The sequence below is a fragment of the Larimichthys crocea genome, chromosome XVII (genome assembly GCF_000972845.2).
Source record: "Larimichthys crocea isolate SSNF chromosome XVII, L_crocea_2.0, whole genome shotgun sequence".
NCBI classification, from domain to species: domain Eukaryota; kingdom Metazoa; phylum Chordata; class Actinopteri; family Sciaenidae; genus Larimichthys; species Larimichthys crocea.
Window position 1 is genome coordinate 9,221,727 of NC_040027.1, and position 20,990 is coordinate 9,242,716.

A 20,990-nucleotide genomic window follows, 5' to 3' on the forward strand; every position below is an offset into this window, starting at 1 on the left:
TGCTGCATTGACTTTTGTTCTTTGCATAGTGTACGGTATGTGTTATTAATTAACTTACACAACACGCAGAAATGCACTTGAATAACAAGAAAACCAGCAGAGTTCATGTTTTCAATAACACCTGAATAAATAATGAAGCTCTGTAGCTTTTAATGGATTTTTTTTTCTAAACCAAGGTCTCATGTGGCAATTATTGGCATCTAACATGAATGGTTTATGTAAATGAACATTTGTATGTGTCCTTGGTAAAAGGTGGGTTATATAAGACAGGCCTTGATGCCTCATTTTCTAAACAGATGTTCTCCCCGTCCACGAGTGTATCCCATTGTGTGTCCCCAGTGTGCGTCTTACTGAGGAGAAAAGTCCTTCAGACACGCACACGCAGTAAAAAAAAAGAGTTTCTGGAATGGACGGCTGCAACAACATCTACAAAACAAAAACACATTTAAAGTCTTTGGCTGTATCGGAAATGTGAAATGCACTGTTAATGTACCACAAGCGTAAAGTAGCAGCAAAAAAAAAAACATTTCACACAGCTGCCCGGATTCATTCACTTAACCCAAGGTCAGCCGCCCGGGTCCGGTGCTTTGGCGTGAATCAAGCTCAGAATATTCATCAGATATTCTAAAGCGTTGACTGCCATTAAGTCATTTGCATTAACACGTGGGCTTTTAAGCTGCGTTAATTGATTATTGGTCACTCGGGGACAGAAGAACAAGCTGTAAATGTAACATAATTATGATCTTGGTAATCATAATGAGCCTATTTATACACCCAACAGACACAAACCAACGTTAAAAGTCATTTGGAGTCATTTGTTCTTAGTGACCTTATGAGTGTGAGGCCAATATTTGCTCTTTGTTCTGTCTCCATAAAGTCCTGGAGGAAAAATCCACTATTTACTCCCGATAGCTGCTACCTTTTGTTCATCACAGCCTTTTTTTGCTGCCTCTTCCTGCTGGAAACAAATCAACTCTGGCTGTTTATGGTGAGTTTATTAGTGTATTGCCTGGTCCTGAATTAGACTTTGGCATTGTGTTTTCTCTGCCAAGTCTCTTTTCTTTTGCATATTGGAACAACTTTGAGTGCATTTTATGAACTTTTACCACAGGTTCAAATTGAATTTGTGTTCAGATTCTGATTCAGAACCAAATTCTTGGTTAGGCCTTACTCATGAAGAAGAACAAAGACTTAAATCACTCTTAGAGGAATTCAGTTTTTACCCAAATTACACGTTAATCAAACAAGCATCTATAAACATGCAGAAGCACTGTTACTATGGTTATCTGCAGCTGACGTATAAACATCGTCAAAGCAGCTACGTGCAATCTTATTCTGGAATATTTCAGCAATGTCAGATAACAATAGTACCACACATAACTGCTGGCCTGCTCATGCAGAGGTATACAAATGAAATGGAGACAGCAGCCAGCAGGAGATGTCTGAGATAAAGTAGACTGCAGTCCATTGTACATTTAATAAAAAAGGAGAGCTGTATCTACGTATGCCTAGTCAGACTCGTGTAACAATTCCACTTCATCCTGCTGTTACCCGGGCTCTCTTTGGCTATCGCTCCTGAGCTGATTCTGTGATCTCCACACACTAAAGGACTTGTTCGGTACCCTGCAGATGTCTGGTCATAAATATGAAACACAACTGATGGTATCAGGGCCGCTCAGAGTATCTCAGTCTGGGATTATTTGAATTTCTAAAACCCTTCACGTGCAAGCTGCTGTGACATCTTTTCCGACTATACCAACTATACCGATCCGGTGTATTAACCGAGGTTGTCATGTAAAATCATGCTGCAAAAATCATTAAACACGAACACAAACAAACCCAAAAGTTGAGGAAATTGCTCAGATAAGCAACACTTTGTTGTGTCGAGGAGACAAAAAGCTGTCCTCCATCATCCTTAAGTGATAGGACGGCGGAGAGGCTGCAGCCGAGCTGGTGATGAATACCACGCCGGGCACGTATCTGACAGGTTTTTGTTGTGAACATCATACTCTCAGCATCTCCAGTGGGGTCGTTACAGATGCAAATCCCAGTCGCCGCGGTGTTTTATGACACCTGTTCTTGTTTTTCAGGACGGCCCCGGCAAGTGTCCCGTCGAGGACTTGCAAATCAAGATGGAAAACGAGAAATGGGCGGACAGGTAGGACCGCTCAGCTGTCAACAATATCCCCCGTCTACCTTCACTCCCCCCCTCGCTCCCCTCCCGATCACAGCTCTGCCATTTGTGCTCTCATCAGTCATTTTCATAGCCCCATCCCTCTCCCCTTCTCTCTCTCTCAATGCTAGATGAGGACATTGCACCCCACCTCTGCCTGATACTTCAGCATCTGCTTTCTTTCTGCCACCGGTTTGTCTCCGGAGAGCTGGATGATGCTTATCGTGGGGTTCTGTGTGAACTGGGTCAAACAGTCTCCTCATTGTCTGTACAGATGCAAGAAGGAAATAGGTTCCAATAACATGTTGAAGAAATACTGTGCCACAACCATGGGTGAATAGTGCAACCAGTGCAAAACCTGCCAAGCACAGCATGTTTGATAAATTTAGAGCTCTGCCAGGCAGGAATTGTGTGTAAAAATAGGCCTACACCATTGTTATCCACCTGAAACTCAAAGTGGGGTTGCAAAAGTAAAGAAGGTACAACACAGAGCTGAGGTGACAGACCTAAGACCTATTTTGACATCACCGGGAAGGCTTGATACAGTACAATTAAGGACAGTGAACTGAATTACATCTAGGCTATATTTTACTTTCTGTGTCAGTGCTGGAAGTTATGGAGCAAGACAGAAAGTAAAGGTGTCAAGGTTGGCTTAGGGTGTCGTGTTCAATTAACTTTACACACTGTTTTAGTCCCCATGCCTTAAATCATACTTTATTTTCCACTGACCACAATCTTCCCATAACATGTACAAATATTGTAGAAGGCGGAAATTCAAGAAATCTCTGTGTAATTTCCAGGTAGAAGCAGAAGCAGTGCATCAACTTGTACATACTAAAATATCCAACCAATCAGGTCATCACAGGGTTTTTAACAATCGTGCCTTTCTTCTTCTTCTCCTGTCGAATCACTCTCCCTTTCTCTCCATAGTTTATGACCCGTTGTTTTACTCCTGGTGCTGTTAGAACAGGAGATTTCAACAGATCTAATTAAACAGGAATGCAATTTAATGAGGCATTTCATGAAAAAACTATATTAAAAAAAAGAAATCAGAACACAATTAATAATTACAGTTAATGCCGAGACACTTTTGTTCTCGTTTTTAATCATGTAACCATGTGAATATAGATGCTCATGGTCATTTTTTTGGCTTCACAGAGCAGCACGCCTTGAACTTGTTTCCCCTCTTGAGTACACATTATTCATCGGAGCGTCTGGAGCACCTGCTTTGTTATAATTATCAAATTCAAGTAGGCCATTTGTTTCCCTTTAGAAGTGCAATGAAAGCTTTTCAAAAACAGAAAGAGTCGGCCGGTTAATAGAAGCTAATGTGAGGGGCGAGACCAGTCGCCAAGACAAAGACCGAGTCGAATGACCCAGACAAGGCCGAGACGAAAAAATGTCTTAAGACCAAACTCGCATTAAAAAAATAAAAAAAAAGTGCCACCAGCAGTTTGTCTGTCAAACATCCTGTTGCTAGTAGCAACCACTACTGGCACAGTTCAATAGAATCTCTTTGTGAGATCTGTGTCCAAATATTGACAAGTTCCTTTTTTACCTCCTCGCCAAATGTTGCTGTGAACGCTCGCCGTTGTTCGGTCGGCTTGTTCATTTGTGCTGTTGTGGAATTTTGTTCCTCTGTGATCAGCTCACAGAAACACAGTTATGTTAGCTGTCTAAAGGTAATGTGTTGCTAAGTAACTGAAACTGGGACTCTTTATTGGATGGGTTGTCTTTCCTATGGGGTCTGACCTTTTGCACTCCACCGTAGACCACAGGATCTTAGTAGGTCAACAGTAGATGACGCATAGAAATGGTATAGATTATGTGAAAGCCGTGCGCTTAAGATTAATTAGTTTTTCTCGTCATAAAGCTAAAAAACATTGTGTTTTATAGGGGCTCAGAACATTATGACTGTAGTGTAGTGTCATTTTTTGGTTGATACTATTTGTCACACAGATTTGATGCATTATGTTTGACCACTTGAAAATTGCTAAAAATGGCACAAAAAAAGAAAAAAAAAAAAAAGATCCTCAAGACACAAAAAATCAATTTGTATCTTTTGGGAATTTCTGCAACAATTGCCTCTGCGAGCATTTCTATTGTCTTGGAAACCTTCTTATTGTTTTTTGAACCCATCAACCTCTGAACGCCCTCGGTCTCTCGTATGTGGTTGTACAATTTCATGAAGTTGTGATCTCTCACTGCAGTAACATGGCTACTATGAGGACGAACAACATCTATACAGTTTATACTGTGCACAATATAAATGACAGAACACATTTGTGCAACTATCTGGAGGTGAGAAAGTCTTTCCTATGTCGAGTTTTGCGAGTCCTCTTCCAGACAAGCCGGCATGATACCAGTTTCATACCAGTATCGTTCCAGCATGTCGGCTGAGACACATTGTTTCTTTGCTTTTCCTTCTGTGAATCTGGTTTCTGTGTTATTGACTGTACTTAATCATTTTTACAATATAATCTAACTATACATGAAGGTCTATCGTTAAATTTGTTGTCAGTGATTAACGACTGTATCAGCCCGTCCAACATCCACGATGTAAAATATGTTAATGTTCCCAGCTCACTTTTAATTGTGCATGATTATTCTCCTTATAAGGGCAGGGCCAGTCACCGCGGTGCCTCCTATCTCCCTCTGCTTTGCATTGTAAACTGATGATTTGCTTAAAGTCTTATTTTTTTAAATTTTCATAAGGCCACAAGCTTCAGAAACCGAAGTCCTCTGACCACGGAGAGCAACAAATTAAGCTTTTTTCTCGAGGTAACACTTTCTTACTTCTTCCAGACTTTTCACTAGAGGGAGTTTGGGGGTTATAGAGTAAAGAGTGAAAGCTAACATTTCTGCAAACCCTGGGCCTGCCTCTGCTGCAGCTCTACATGCATGGGCTTGTACCTGTAGGGTTTGTCAGGAGAAGAAGCCAGAGCAGCTAAGGAGCAGGGTTGTGGTGTGTGTGTGTTGTTGGACGCATTTTTAATCAACAACTGGCTGTTAGGAGACACACATCAGTCTTTTTTCCTTTGGCAACAGAAACAAACACATGTTGTAAGTATGAGCTCCAAATTGGCTTTGAGCTTCGAAGCTTTGGACAAACTAGTTGTTTGGCACTGAGGATTCTGATGCTGTTGAACATTTGTGAATGTTTCACTTCCCCTCCGGTCTGCCTTGTTCTTTGGCTAATGACTGACTCTCTCTGATCTCGCCCCGGCCTAGAAAAGCGTGTTGCTAGAATAAAACTGGGATGTGTTTTGCCGATAGTTAGCTCTCTTGTCTGAGTCTGTGAGCAAGTGTTTCTGATGGGGCTCCTGTGATCTCGGTTTTTATTGGACGTTTCTCCCTCTGTGTTTCTCTGTGTTTCTTGTGTATGCCTCTAGCTCTCTTTCCCTTCCCTCCCTAAGAAAACATTAGAGAAAGAGTCTCTGAGCTGCGCTCTGTGATCTATATATGACGCAATCCAAAAATGGATGGCTTGAATGGAGACATAGCCTTTCCTCTGATTCCTTGTCCTTTGACTTCTGAGAGATTTCTTGATAGCACGTCCATTGAAAGTCCAGTTAAAGCTGTCTGAACTACGTTCAGGCAATTAGTTTCTTCAGAAGAGGAGCGTCAGACTTCCGTTAGGATAACTTTAGACCTCCAGTACACTGAGCAGGAAAAAGAGAGCAGGCTCTGTCCACCTACAGACGCAATAAAACAGGAATTGCACCAATATGCTCCGATTATGCCGATGTGCTTTCCTAGTCAAATTCCCTCTTTACATCCACTCCACCCTGGTTCGGGCCTCTCATGATACCCACTAAAGCTCTGTTCTGTTACCGGTAATAGCCACATTAAGCATCCAAGCAAATTAAGTGGGACTGTGGGAATTATGTAATTTTGCAAACGTGTGATTTCATGCAAAAAAAGCAACAACAAGCAAACCATCACAGTGTAGGAGCTAGTCAATGTCTTATAGCGTATTGTCATTTTTCATTCTAGGACTTTTTAAGCCACCTTGTCACACACACACACACACACACACACACACAGCTCTTCAGCCTGTCAGTTGGACAGCTGTCACGGCAGAAAGAAGTGTGTGACACTCAGTCGGCTGCTGGACTGTGCTGCAGCCTGGAGCGGTCTTGTTCCAGGTACTGGTGCTGATGACTAGCTGGCAAGGTCAGCCCCGGTGCTGCTGGCTTATTGACAGAACAGAAAGAAACGGGAAAAATTGCAATGCCAATATCCGGAAGTGTTTTTGGTAACAGCATATTAAGAGCTTGGGAATGTGGGGGAACTGTCTGATTGTGGAGCAGGCTGTCAGCCGAGATAAATAAAGGTTTCAAGGAGCGTGCTTGCCGGAAGAGTCGAATTATTTTGTTGACAAGTGAAGCTCAGATGCACCCACAGCCAGCCCCCTGTAGTTGTTCATGTTCATGTGACTGCAACACCAGACTGACAACTTTACGGCATGTCCTCAGGTCTAATTTTTACAGTATATTGTGACATAAAATAAGACAAAAACGTGCATTCTTTAAAAATACACCTCAGCACAATGCTGGGGATTCGCCACAACCTTGACATGCAAGAGCTGCTTGCAATGTATATTTCTATGCATTTATGCCACAGACATACTCTGTGCAGTAGCTGCTGTCTCATCAGATAATGTGAACAGCTCTTGCACATCCACCCAGCCTGTGAGTCTGTCAGCGCAGACGCTCGTCCTGTCTTTATTTGCTCCACTTCCACAATGTTCACTCGCTGTAATTCCTTGTTTTACATTCGCCGCTCCGACTTATTCTTATCTCAATCTCCGCTGCCACAGCGACCCACTTTCCCCCCACGGGGATCATTAAATTTTCATCTAATTTAGGATTTCCAAAAACAAGTAAACTAACGAGCAGAGGATGCTACCATGCTGACATAAATCAGACAAGCTACAATTAAAAAAAACAGGATTTTCAGTTTAGGTTAGTGAACCCAGTTCCCACAGTGGTTTCAGTCCCATATTATAAACATGCAATCGTATTAAACCATCAAGATTGACCCGTATGTGCCCACTGAAACACTGGGAGCTATGATTTGATTTTATGATTTATTCTTTGACAGAAAATGATTGCTCCTTTTGCCTAATTCAACTTTAAATGCTGCTTAATGTGTTGATAATAACAAAATAATATATTACATGAAATAATAAAAAGATACAGAAAGGGGAAAGCAGCATTTACTTCAACACTTGGGGGCGACAGAACAGAGCTGTGACATGTTATCACCTTCTTCTAAAGTTGATATTGAGCGACACAGCATTTCTTTGGAGCTGTATTTCTGACTGACTCTTTTTTTTTTGCTTTGTCTCAGCTGCTTAATGCTCCACTATGTTCACAGTATCCATAGTTGCTTACTTTGCCATTTGGTGCTGGGTTGGAAAGGGTTCGGGCGTACGCACGTTTGGCTTTTGAAGCTTTGCGCTGAAGTTGCCGCTGCTGGAAAGAAAGCTGAATAAAGATGCTAAAAGGTTTTTGTCGTAGAAATACTATTTAGTGCTTTAGTGCCATATTTAATGTGACTTTAACTTTTAATGATCTGTTTTCATGTGTCCGTGGTCAGGTGGAAACCCACGTCCCGTGGACAACACTGACAATATCATACCTGGTATTCATTTAAGAGCTAAGATGTGAGTTGTTCTGAATTTTGTCCTCTGGGAAAGATTAAAAGTTTGACAAGATGAGGTGGCTGTTTATATATATATTTTAAGAAATTCAGGATGACTGATTTGTAGCAGTTAATTAACAGATGTAATCATCAATCTCTCTGATGTAATGAGGAGATAAAAATCTGGATTTTAATGAGATGACTGACAGCTGATGCATCGCTGTCCTCTGCACAGTGTGTACGTCATCTGATTTACAGGATGGACGTTAAATGGCTTTCTTGCTCCGCAGGGCTCCGGTTGATGACGTCGTGGCATGGGGAGAGTCGCTCGACCATCTTCTGGAGTGTAAAAGTAAGCTCGATCATGGATTCACTCCTCTCACTCTTACGTCAAACTCTCGTCTCTCCATTGTCTGTCCCTTGCAATTCTCTGCATATCATCCCGGATCGCCCTCGGGGTTTCCTTAGGAGGATCCAGGATATATTCTTCCTTTAAGTTCATCAAATCCATTTGGAGATATATTTAAGGAGGATGACACTGGCTGAGATAAGAGGCCTAATCTGGGCTGCCGGTGTAGATAGGATGTTTCAGCGGGCGCTTATTCATTTATAACGCCGCCACTCGCTGATGCTTTTTCACCATATTCCCGGCCTCTGTTTAAAAATGACTAAAAGGGGGCAGATGGGTTCTTTCCCTCCCTTTCTTCTTCCTTTTCTTCTCTGATGTATATCCTCTCATTACTTTACTGAAATGAATTCAGCTGATCTGTAATATTTCAGCCTGTTGTCTCCTGCGTCAAAATTAACTGTCCTCGGGAAGATAAATTTCGTCTTGCATCCCGGTTGCTCCATTTCCCTCCGAAGAAGAAGAAGAAGCGCGGTGACACGTGTGACAAATCGGTAAACGGTGGCAAAAAATAAATAGTTGCGCACGTAGCAGCTGCAATCTGACGGCGTTTATATACCTTTACATGTCGTGTGATTTTTAAAGAGTCGACTCCGGAATGATTGAAAGCTCCGATATGGGCCGAGAGTGATTCATAGACAGGAACAAGCGGCCTCTGGACAATATTTTGTTTCTTGTCAATTACTGTCAGAGCGCCAACTGTGATTTATGTAAAGCAATTTGTGTAAATAACAGCAGTGCTGGAAGTTTAGCTGTTTGTTTGTGCTCCCAGAAGACTTCCAAAGTATTTTTCACCTGCGTTTGAATCATAGCTCCGTGAATACTCCCCGTAACAAAAAGGTAATGAGTGTGAGGGGAAGATAACACTGTAGGCGTGCACAATTATATGATGCTGAAGCAGCGCACATTGAGATGCAGGGTTTTGAAGTTGAAGGCGCCTCCAGACATCCGGCACAATACCTGGCAGTTTGCTGCATCGCCTCTTTGTTCGCAGACTTCTTTGAGCTGAGGAAGAGACAATGTGAGTGAAGAATAACAGAATGGTTTAACCTTTAGCAACGCCTTGTTGCTCATGTGAGTTTCTCCTGCAAGTATCCAGATTTCTTTTTTTATTTTTAGGTTAGTTACTTTCACCTGCTTTTGTCCACAAATGTGTGTCACCAGTGAACAAGGTCAGAGATCTTCAGATCTTCTGGCAAACAAAGTGAAGACACAAAGGGGAAGGAAACAAAACATGAAGGTTACTGAAACAATAATAATCTGAGCTTTACGTCATATGTCAAGGTCTTTATCGGGGATGAATCATGATGAATGTATCACATCAGCTCCATTTGACGCATTTGAAAGGTCGAAAGGGTTACTCAGTGGGTAGAGCATGTTTTGTAACGACAATAATAGGCACCTTTCAGCATTCAGAGCATGCAAACACACCTTTGAGGTAAAAAGGGAACCTCCTCTGGCATTCCTACAGGAACAACAACATGCAGAGGCTCAAACAATGACATGAGGCGGCTTCTTAAACTTCCATATTAGTGTAGCACGTGCCAACCTGCTCTGCTTTAATACAAAATCTTGTACAGATATATTGTGCAGGCTTCATGGCATCATTGTGACCAATCCTCAGTCAGACTGTGGAAGTTTTTAAGTGGGTGCAGTCAGTTGATTGCTTTCCTTTCTGTCTTCATGCTATAAAGTTACATATTTGTTTCTATGTGTTGACTCTCTTTTATATTGTGCTATGTCGTGGCTTGCCAGGTTTCGTGATTTCTCTTGGTGCATTTCAACACGGCAGTTTGTACCCACGTTCAGGAGTTGTTAGAAAACCTTCTCACTCCTGACAGCTGCCTCGGGCTCTTCGTGCAGGTCTCTGTCCAGCATCAACCTCTGTTGCACCATACAGTGCAACATCAACCGCCGTGTGCTACAACATTACCTCCTCTACCCGACTGTCACGTACCACGCTTTTACAAGACATGTTAACTTCTCGTCAGACAGGTTTGTCTTTATGTGTGTGAACTGTCACAGTGCAGTTGCTGCTCGGATGACACATTGTCGAAAGCTGCTCTGTTAATATTTTCTAATTGTTTCAGGATTGTTAAGATTATGCAAAGCACACAAATGCGCCTCTTCGTTAAGGTGGAACGAGCGATTTAAGATGGAACTCATGCAGTTAAGGGAGTTCAGTGAATCTGACTTGGAACGCTGGTGCGAGAAACACTCAAAAGATTTTAGGATACAAACATGTTCATGCTTGATGCTTGTTGTCGTGATGATAACTTGAGATTACAACATATCTTTCTAGACTTCAGGACATTTACAGCTTTGGGGGATATAGGACAGTGGTCCCTACAGGGACTTCTTTTCTGGTCCACAGTGATATAATTTAGAGACATATAGTATTTATAAGTATAGACACACACAAACACCAAGATGTTTGAGTCAGATGAGAGATTTGGATGAATTTGGAACAGTTTTTTTTGTATATTTTTAGAAATGTTTTGTACAGTTCTTTGCATTTTGACTTTCCCTTCTTCTTCTGCTTAGCTCTGGTTGGTTCTTTACCTGTATACTTTTCTAATGAAGGACAAGACTGTTTAGCAGATAATGAAAGCTCTGCGGTTTAGAACCTAAATAATAATCAGAACTTAAAATATAAATAATACCGGTACTTTGATTTTCTTCATGTAGATGAAAGAAATGCTAAGATATAGTTCCTCTGTATATGTTTTTAAAGGTTGTCTGCGCCCACGTAAAAAAATCAATAAGACCTAAGCTCAGCGCTCGGTATTCAGCGTTGGTTTTCGACCTTGCCTCTTCGTGCAGAGATTTTTCGCGATGCTCTGAATCTTTGAATAATGTTGCAGATTGTAAGCAGTGAAGTTCTTTTTAAGTCCACGTTGACAAACTTTGTTCTTTAACTGTTGGACTATTTGCAGTTTTTCACAAAGTGCTGAACCTTTGGAGGATGTCCCTTTAAGACTCAATCATGATACCTGATCACCATCCTAATACCAACGAACCCGCCCAGATAACTCGGCAACATGGATTCAGTGTTGAAATTCCATCAGAATCATCATTTTGAATAATTAGTGATGAAGGCAGCATTGAATCAGTGTTGGTCTGCCGTCTGGGGATTGGTTAAATTAATGTCATTTCAGTGTTGGTTCAATGATAAAACAGCGATTGATTTTAAGTTGAACTAACATTGATTTTATGTCTGTCTTCAGATATTTTTCTTTTATTATTTCAGGGTTCAAACCTGATCTTCAGATATTTTTCTTTTATTATTTCAGGGTTCAAACCTGATCGACACTGATTCAATAATCTGAACCCGTGTTTTTGGATCATTCTACAGCTTTTACAGTCTTTTGTTGCTCCTTTTCCAACTTTATCAGAACAGACTATCCAGATCTGTATGTTGAACGTTTGAACGAAGGCTTTAAAGTGTTTGTGTTTCCTCTGTGCAGCGGGCCAGCTGGTGTTTGAGAACTTCTTGAGGACAGAATACAGCGAGGAGAACCTTCTGTTTTGGCTGGCCTCCGAGGACTACAAGAAAATTACCAGCGAAAGTGAAATGAAAGCTGTTGCCAAAAGGATTTATGCAGAGTTTGTGGAGGTTGATGCGCCCAGACAGGTACGACTTTTTGTAAAGTGAAACGAGAATGAAGTGAGAGCTGTGCAACTTTGAAATCAACCTCAGTTGCCGGCTTGTTGTTGCTGCACAGTTTTACCTACTTTTACAATGTGATACAATGTTTGTAGACCACCTTCCCTTCCTGTGTTGCTCTGTGCTACAGTTTTTTTTTCTTTTATATATGAACACATATAGTAGTAACTTTATGAAAAGACATGATAATGTAAAAATATATATATATATATCTCCAAAGAACTCATGAGTGAAGTAAAAGTTGCTGTTTTCTGAACACAGATAAACATTGACTGCGTGACGAGAGGAGAAATCAGTAAAAATCTCTCTCAGCCGGGGCCAAATTGCTTCGACAGAGCGCAGAGACTGATATATGGTCTTATGGAAAACGACTGTTATCCGCGATTTCTGAAATCAGACATCTACCAAGCTCTCCTGGAACAGCAATGAAAGCAACGCGAGGAAAAGAGAAGAAATCATCCGACGCCCCTCTGAATGATTGATTCTGCACTTCAGCCGACTCTGCTTAGAATCTCGGTTAAAAAAATAAATAAATTTAAAAAAAGGCTTGTCTGTCAGAGGAAGCAGAAGTGAAAGGAGATGCGAAGCTGTAGGTGCGGGGACTGACAGGATTTAAAAAGCCAAACATGATATAAATAATATATTAAGCAGCTTTTGATGTCAATTTCTGTTTGGATTGCACAAAGAGGCCTGGAAGTTCTGAGTAAGGTTGCTGGAAAGACGAGTATCAACGGTAAAGAGGGGATTATTTGTGCATGCAAGTCAGTGATATGTCCCATTAAAGAAATTAATTATGATAAAGGGGGTTTGAAATGTTCTGTGAACAAACTGCCCACTATAAGAGCGTACCTAGATAGCAAGGCAATGTTGGTTTAATGATTGATTTCAAGTTATTATCTTTATAGCTATTTATTAATCAATTTATTAATTATTTCAGGGTGCAACCCTGGTTTAAAAAAATAATAAAATAGTTTCATTTCGCATCAACATCAACACTGATTCAATGTTGGTCTGCTATCTGGGTATGGTTTCAAAGTGTGACGTCATTGTCTGTTAAAATTCTATATGGTTATATCTGATGAGTGACTCCACCTTCTCATTATATGCAACTTTAACAAACATTCTTTTTGTTACTACTCGTTATTATCTTGTTAAATTTCTAAATGTTACCAGCATTGCATCTGGTCTGTATGGAAGCCCATTTCTGCCAGTAAAAAAATAAAAATAAATCACATGCTAAGTCATAATTATGAGATAAAAAAGAAAAACATTCTCAAAATTCTGACTTTTTTCCTAAAAATTCTGACTTTTTTCCCTCAAAAATTTTGAATTTTTACTTTAAAACTTAGAATTATTCTTAATTTTTTGTCAGTAAAGGACCATAGGTCGGATTCAAACCCTGGGCCGCTGCGGCAAGGATTCAGCCTTTGAACATGGGGTCGATGCTCTACTGATTCAGCTAACTCAACAATTGTGACTTTTAATCTCACAATTCTGATTCTGAAAATTTTGACTTTTTTCCTCAAAATTCTGACTTTTTTTTCCTGGTGTATGGTGTATGCCGTGCACTTTTTGTGAAGCAAAATTCAAAGAGTACATAATCTCTCATTCCTCAATGCTATGCCAGCTCTGACTAAGGCTTTGGTTCAACTATTAGATTATGGTCAAGTCAGCATTTCAGGAGCAAATATAGTTACGTGGACGCCTCAGGCATCTGTGGCACAATCCAGTCTGTAGACTCCGGCTCCATTTGTCACCGAGATTGAGGATGCAGACACCGAGGCAGAGCAGGCTGAGTAAGAAAAAGGGACTTTACTGAACCAATGTTTAAATTAACAGACTTGAAGTCGGTCCAAACACGTCAAGAAATTCAGAATGGCAAGGCAGCCGGGCAAGTCGTAAACAGGCAGGCGGGTCAAAACACAGGTAGCAGATATCAGGCAGAAAATCAAGATCAGGAGAACAAGTACAACCGGCTGGAATACAAATGCACGCCGTGACACGCTGGCAAAGGGAAAGAGGCTGGTGAGCTGATTATATATGGTTATATATGTGCGAGCAGGTGGGGATGATTTGAGAACGTGAACAGGTGGATGTGGGAATCGGCTGATCTTGATCTGGAGAAATGTCCAAGGGCATCTGGTGGCCAGGTGTTGTATGTCAGGTCTGGAGAGTTCATAGTGGAGCCTGGGGGAGGTGGAAGGTGGCTCGAGGCAGCGACAGACTGATGGAACATAAAAAGGCATCCGTGTGACACCGTCATGAGGGAATGAGCTTCGTATGAAAAATGACTCAGAGATGCAGCGTGCAATCACAGACGGTGCACAATCTGTAAAAAAAAATAAGGGAAAGAGGAGTTTGCGTCAGAAGCTGCATCATAACAGATATGATGATGGGTTATCGTGTTGACCGTGCAAAGTGTCGTCTGAGTCAGGCTCATGTAGGGACGTGGGATTTAACGGCAGCAGTCAGAGTTTAACCCTCTAACATCTGTTCTGTATTTCACCATAGTGCCTCAAAACATGGAAAACAAAAGCCTGAGCTTTGTATTGCAGATATTATGATGATATAATATGCATCATTATGCCAATATCTGCATTTTTTCTGTGAGTTTCCACTCGGTGTCAGGTTGTAAATTTAAAAATGTCTCTGCCAACAAACTCCTTTTACAACCTTACGGAAGCCGTAAGATCCTGAGCCACCGCGCATAAGAAAAGTGACAAAGACACCGCGAGTTCAAGCGTTTTCCTGGACTTACCTGGTTCTCATTGCTGGAGACAGGATTCTGTTTTCTGTGGGTGGTTCGCCGAAAAGTTGGCAGGGAGGACTGACCGTCTCGCACCAACTCTTCCACATAAGGTAAAATCTTTTCCCAGATAAGACATGACCTACTATCACATGACTGTTGTTTGTTAGAAAGACGTGGGTTGCTCAAAATGTTATCACATGATCACCGTAGACAAACTCTCACTGCCGAGTCAGAGGCTGTTTTCTGAGTTCGCCAAAGAGTCGGCAGGGACGACTGACAGCGCAGCGACTTTCAGCAGAACTGTTGATTAGGAGGAAACAGCTATTTACATTTTATTTGTTTCTTCTTTCTGATGTTTTGTTTTGGAGTTTGGATTCAAACTTGGCCACAAATAGCACATTTCATATCAAATAAATGAAAACAACTTATGATTGTGAGCTTATTTCTGTTTCTGAGAGAGAGCTGTTGGTTGACTGGGTAGGAAATGTATCCAAAATGTGAAATATGAACAATAAAAATTGTAGCAAAACTGAATTATTGTCACGACAGCCACCAGTCCTCCTGTGCCTTATTTTCTGTCTCTACTAGCCACTTCTCTCTTCTCACAGCCTGCCGTTCCCTCCCTGTCCAGCAGTTGTCGCCCATCCTTCATCAAAACTGCTGCTCATGTCCTGTTACATACAGTATGCTAGATCTCTGTACTTTGTCATTTCATCTTTAACAATGGTATCATCCACAAACAGGATCCTGAAACTGAAGCAGCCGAATGGAATTCAGCCATTATTCATTTTAATTATTTACAGCTGTGTCAAAATACCATTATATTTAGTGTGTTCAGGAAAAGCCCCAAAGAAAGCTGAAACTGTTTTGAATCTAACGTTACCGGCATTTAATAACTCTGTGGTTTCTGAGATACAGCTACTTCTCTATTTCTACTATATTCACTCATTTCGTAGGAATACCATATAAAGTATGTAATCTTTCTTTATTTCAACAATCTGTCTATCAAAAATAGCATTTTGTTCCAGAGGTGTTTTCCTGGAAATTAAAAAAAAAAAAAAACTTCTTGTGACTAATAAAAAAAAAGGATGTGCTTAGTTCAGTGAGTCGCTGTGAAGAAATTCCACTGTGGATGTTACGAAGTTTGTCGTTAAAGCTGACGTCTTAATCTTTGCTAAATTCTCACACTCTTAACCTCTGACTTGTGACACTGAGGAGATATTTGATTTAAAGTTCAGGAAATTGTATATTGTGTATATTGTTAAGGAGTAAAGAGTCTAAAAAGTATAATGTATTATGTAATTATAATATATTTCTTAAGATTTCTTGAAACAGTGGATTGCTTATAATGTAGACGTCCCACATGTGACTGCTGACAACACTGGAAAATCCATTCTTGTTGGCTCTCGGACTGCAAACATCCGGTGGGAATGAAGTAAATTGAGGTTATCGAGCAGCATTTATGGCACATTGCAGAGATCAAAATCTCGACCACAAACATCATCCCTGCATATTCTAATCTTAGCCATTTAACAACTTCCTGTTGGGGCGTTTAAAGAACGGTTCTTCGGTGTGTTTCTGAAGGTTGATGCCTGCAGGCTTCACACTCGGATTAAAACATGTGTTTGAAGATTTGAAGGAATACATTTTGGGCATATTCAATTCTAACACACATTCATATTCATATTTCAAAACCTTTATTTATACAGCATACTCATGGTAGCAGCATTTAAAATGACTTTTAAATGTACAGTTTTTTATATTGATTATATGTCACGACAGCATTCCTTTGGCAGTACAAAATATGGAAAGAAAACACCATAAACATAAACAAACATTAACAAATATCCATTTATAATGATATTAGAAAAAGTACAATGCATGTTTTACTGTGAAATTCTGGCAGCCACATGTTGCACATGTTGTTTCTGTGACAGCAGTGATCTGCAGTACTTTTACTTTTTGTACAACCTCCATGGAAGAAGAACATATGTGAATATATTACTGTGAGGCGAAAGCAAAACATCTGCTTTGATAGAAAACTCAGAAATCAACATGAAACCTCGCCGAAAGCAAGAGGTGATATGGTAATTAAGACTTAATCTATCCTGAATCTTTGGGGGAATTCGTGCAGTCGGTTGTTGTTTCAGGGGAGACGTAACACTGGTAAAGTTTCCACCAATGAAAACGCCTTGAGGCAACATAACTCAACGTGCCCTTCCACGTTTTTACAGAAGTACCTGAAACAAAATTGAGGTGAAATTCATTCATTCTGCTTTTTTTATGATAGAAATATAAGGTTATTACATTTTTTTCTGCCGGCGTCTCCTCGTGTTGTGGTGTTGACCTCGTGTGTGGGTTTCAGTGTGCATGTTTTCTCGCTCGCCTGCATACATGAAACCTTTCTTGGACCTCACAAAGAGAGTCTGCTTCTGCTTCTGCAGAGTTCAGTCACTGAATCGGTGGCAGCAGATTCTGCAGAGAGCTACCTTCTGCCAGTCTGATTGGAGTTACAGCATTATCTGATTGTATTTCTGGCCCCTGCTGGAACTTGGACTTAATACACAGGAGAGATAGGAGAGGAGAGGAAGGGTTCGGTGGTGGAAGGTCAATGTGGGAGGAGGCTGGATGGAAAGAAGCACAGAGAGGGAGCAGAAAGACGAATAAAAGCAAAGTCGAATTAGGAGTATGGAGAAGAAATAAAGGACGTTAATGAGGAAAGGGAGGATTTGCAGAAAGGGCACAATGAGAAGGAAGAAAATGAAAGGTGAGGGAGGTGAAAGGCCGAAAGGAAAGGAGAGGAAAGAACAAAGGGAAGAAGGAAGGCAGGGAAGCTGGAAGCGACTGAAGGAAGAAGCTCAGCAGGACGAGGGGAAGGAAGGATGACAAGCGGGAGTGAGGGAGGGTGCAGCTGCAGCGAAAGCCCCAGCAGGTTGACCTGATGTGAGCAGCAGAGGCCGAGATAACGCCCCATGACTTTGGGTTTGGGGGAGACGCGAGTGGCAGAGATCGCAGTGGGTGGGAGATAAGGCGACCGGGTCTCTGCTGACAGCCACAAACTGTTCTTTCTTCCCAACAGGCAGAAGGAAACTTTACACTGTCTCAACTCCCAAAGATTAACTCCTCCTGTGGCAGACTTGCAGCTCTTTAATACATACAGGACGAGTGATAAAGGAGTGTTTTTCTTCCCCCCTCTTCTATCGTATAATCTAAGAACCCAACAGTTTCTTTCTCAGCTTCCTCCCGGACACAGTGCACTGCGACTGTGCCGTGTGAGAGAAAGAGAAAGACCCCGCAGCCTCGCTTTATCACTGCGTAATAAATATTTGACATTATTTTCATCTTTTAAGTCAAAGCTTAACCCCGAGAAGATTATAGAAGCACACTGGTTATCACAATCGCAAATCTTCCTTACAGCAGGGTCATATTTATCTTTAAAACGACACTGCAGGTGTTTTACGAGGAAGAAATAGATTCAGCGTGTCCGTTAGACTGACATTTGGTGAGAAACAATGAAATTCAACAGAACTTTTTGTCATTTTCAAGACACAGCAAAGCACCTCTAATGAATCAACAGCAAACTTTCTAAATTGGTGAAGTCTGAAGTCATTTATCAACATTTTTCCTGCCTCTCAAATATTACGATTCGCTCGCCTTTCTTTTAATTCTTGGTCGACTGAACAGCTTTCTATTCAAGGTCATTAAAGTTGTGCAATTTTAAGACATCACTCTGGGCTCTGGGAAGATTGTGTTTTTCATTATTCCCTGACATTTTATAGACTAAACAAGCAATCACGGGGGGAAAAAAAAGGAAAAACTGAAGACACAAACAAATACTGGAAATAATTAGATGCTGTTTTGATTTATAGAACACTTGCAAAAATGTCTTCAGCCGTTTATGAACTGTGTTTAAAGAAACCAAACAGCAGCTGTGGATGCCTTTTTATTTAAGGCATTTTCACTTATATGCACATAAGCATACATACAAACATACAAACTCTTAAAGCCTAATCCCGTCAAGTACCCAGTCAAATATGGAGGACCAGAAATCAACTAGTGAGGGACATGACCAGAACATGTGGCCCAACGACAGCGAATAGATGGGTTTATTTTGGAGTAATGTACTTGTATCAGCCTTCTGCCTCACGTGTTTTTAGTGTGTTGGAGGATCAATATTATACGTCTTAGAGATCAGACCCCTGTTCCATGGATCCGGATTTAATAAATCATATGCCGAGTCTTTATTTGGAGGTTTGGAGTAAGTAGTGAAATGTTTGAAGGCGAAACTGCGATCTTGGAATATTATGATCTAGGACTTCGAAGGACAGGAAAGAATTCTCATCAAATAAATCGTTTAAGAAAAACAGTCCATCTGACTGATCTCTCTCATTGAAGTGAAGCCTGGTCGGCTCCATGTTTGCTGTCTATCAGCTAATAACTCCATTAAAAACATACATTGTTGAGGCCTCAGTCATTCAGCCTCGGCTCACACTGACCCTACACTCTCACTCTGCATAGTCTCTATAAATCACGACCACTAGATGGAGACAAATGCCTGGCACAAGAAGCCTCTTCATCCACTTTGTTTGTATCTTTGGCATCTTTGTACTTTCACCTTATTATGTTTCTATTGACATGAACAGTAATTACTGTAATTACATCCTCATAATACAGTTAATTATACTCTACGTGCTGAATTGTGAATGAGTTGTTAAAAGGTAAGTTGCATGAACGACTTGAACACCGAGTACAGGATTTCGTTATTTACTAGGGCTCTTTATCTGTGTTCATTTTGTGTCACGACGGTGGAAACGCTGACAGAAATGAGAAGTTTTATCCATTAACGCGCTGCAAAAACAGGAAAATGTGGTCAGAGCAGCGTGGTACAGATTCCTGCTGACAAACAGATCAGTCAGACAGATCAGGAATTGAAGTGTGACGCTCGAAGCAGGGACTTCTGTCTGGGGACAGTGGACGACATAATAGGAACCTGTCAGTCTGACTTCCCCTGATTCTGCCCCGGCTTGATGTCCCTCAGCTACCGAAAGCTGTTTCACTTCCACACAGTCTTCTGGTGAAACACTTGCGACACTGATTCCCCTCCTCCACCACCTCCACCACCACCCTGTCAGACTGCAGGGACAGCGGCGGCTCTCTGAAACCTCAACAAGCAATCTGAAGGACAGCACGCCAAGTGAATCACTTTGGGGAAAAGAAGTGAAAACGTGTTCGGCATGGATGATCACATCTTTGGAGACGACGACGGTTTTGGTTTTGAAATGTCTGCTTTCATGTCACTTTTGTGAGATGGTGAAATGTAACTTATTACAACTACTCATATCGAAATACAAATTTAAAATACTTGTACTTTAAAAAGTACTACTACATTTATTTTTGAGCTTTAGTTACTTTACAAGATAAGATATGTGCGTACAAAACATCAGAAGCTTATCAAATAATACAGTAATACAGTCCATTTATTTTGATAATCTTCGTCATTCATGGTTCCAGTTTCTCATATGTGAGATTTTTCTGCTTTTTCTCTTAAATTATTTTAATAATTTCATTATAATTTAATACTCTCGGATTTTGCACTCCTGTTTGGGCAAAACAAACCTGTAAAGGTTGAATATTTCCACCATCATTGTTGTTGCTGTCACGTTTCATTCCATGCGTGAGATGAACTTTCCGCCTGGTTTTGCATCGGCCGCTTGATTTACGTTAGCATGTGACAATCACAACGTCAAAATAAAAAGGGCTTTGTGTGGAATTAGGCCACCAGCTTATTAAATAAACTTCAAAGGTACACAATTCTAAAATTCCTCTGGAGCAACATCATGCTATATTTTAATTATTATTACAATAAATTCACCATTTGGGTTGGAATCAGGGGACTGGGACAACATGGTGTCTTATGTTATTGTGCTCATGAATCCATGTATTGCTCTGTAGCAAACTGTCGACCTCGGGAGGACACAGACTGATCACAAAAACATGAATGTAATCCTTCAGGGTGTATTTATGTGACAACAAAATACTTCATGCTACCACCATGGTCACTCATAAGATCAGTCATCCATGAGAAACAAAACCCTAAACAAAGGCTTCCTTTGGCCATGCCAGACACTTGTTGTTCTCTGTGACAGACATCTTTTTTTTTTTACCGTAGTAAATAAAATACAAGTACAGCATGAATAATAGTGCAGAAAAACAGTATTCCTGTCACTAGGTTTTAGTAGCCTTACTGGAAGTCCTCGCTTCCTCCACTTCAGGTCACACACTTGCGTTTATCGCTCCTACAGATGAGATTGTCTGTCTCTCACATAGCTTGATGGAAAAGCTCATT

At 40.9% G+C, this 20,990-nt stretch overlaps 1 protein-coding gene across 2 annotated transcripts; it reads left to right on the forward strand.

Annotated features, from left to right (window-relative positions):
• Positions 1 to 5,107: 5,107 nt before the first annotated feature.
• On the forward strand, positions 5,108 to 12,420 carry LOC104935957 (regulator of G-protein signaling 21). Of its 2 annotated transcripts, XM_027289900.1 has the most exons (5): positions 5,108 to 5,236; positions 7,778 to 7,844; positions 8,113 to 8,174; positions 11,696 to 11,862; positions 12,157 to 12,420. In XM_027289900.1, coding segments are annotated over exons 2-5 (399 nt in total). In that variant the 5' UTR covers positions 5,108 to 5,236; positions 7,778 to 7,842; the 3' UTR covers positions 12,325 to 12,420. The 2 variants fall into 2 exon arrangements, with proteins under 2 accessions (XP_027145701.1, XP_010750178.1); XM_010751876.3 differs by lacking the exon at positions 7,778 to 7,844.
• The last annotated feature ends 8,570 nt before the right edge of the window (positions 12,421 to 20,990 follow it).

Bases quoted from the DNA above. Each gene is read 5' to 3' on its own strand.
- LOC104935957 (XM_010751876.3), top strand. The intron at 8,175-11,695 runs GTAAGCTCGATC...TCCTCTGTGCAG, and splicing joins CCATCTTCTGGAGTGTAAAA to CGGGCCAGCTGGTGTTTGAG. The intron at 11,863-12,156 runs GTACGACTTTTT...TTCTGAACACAG, and splicing joins AGGTTGATGCGCCCAGACAG to ATAAACATTGACTGCGTGAC.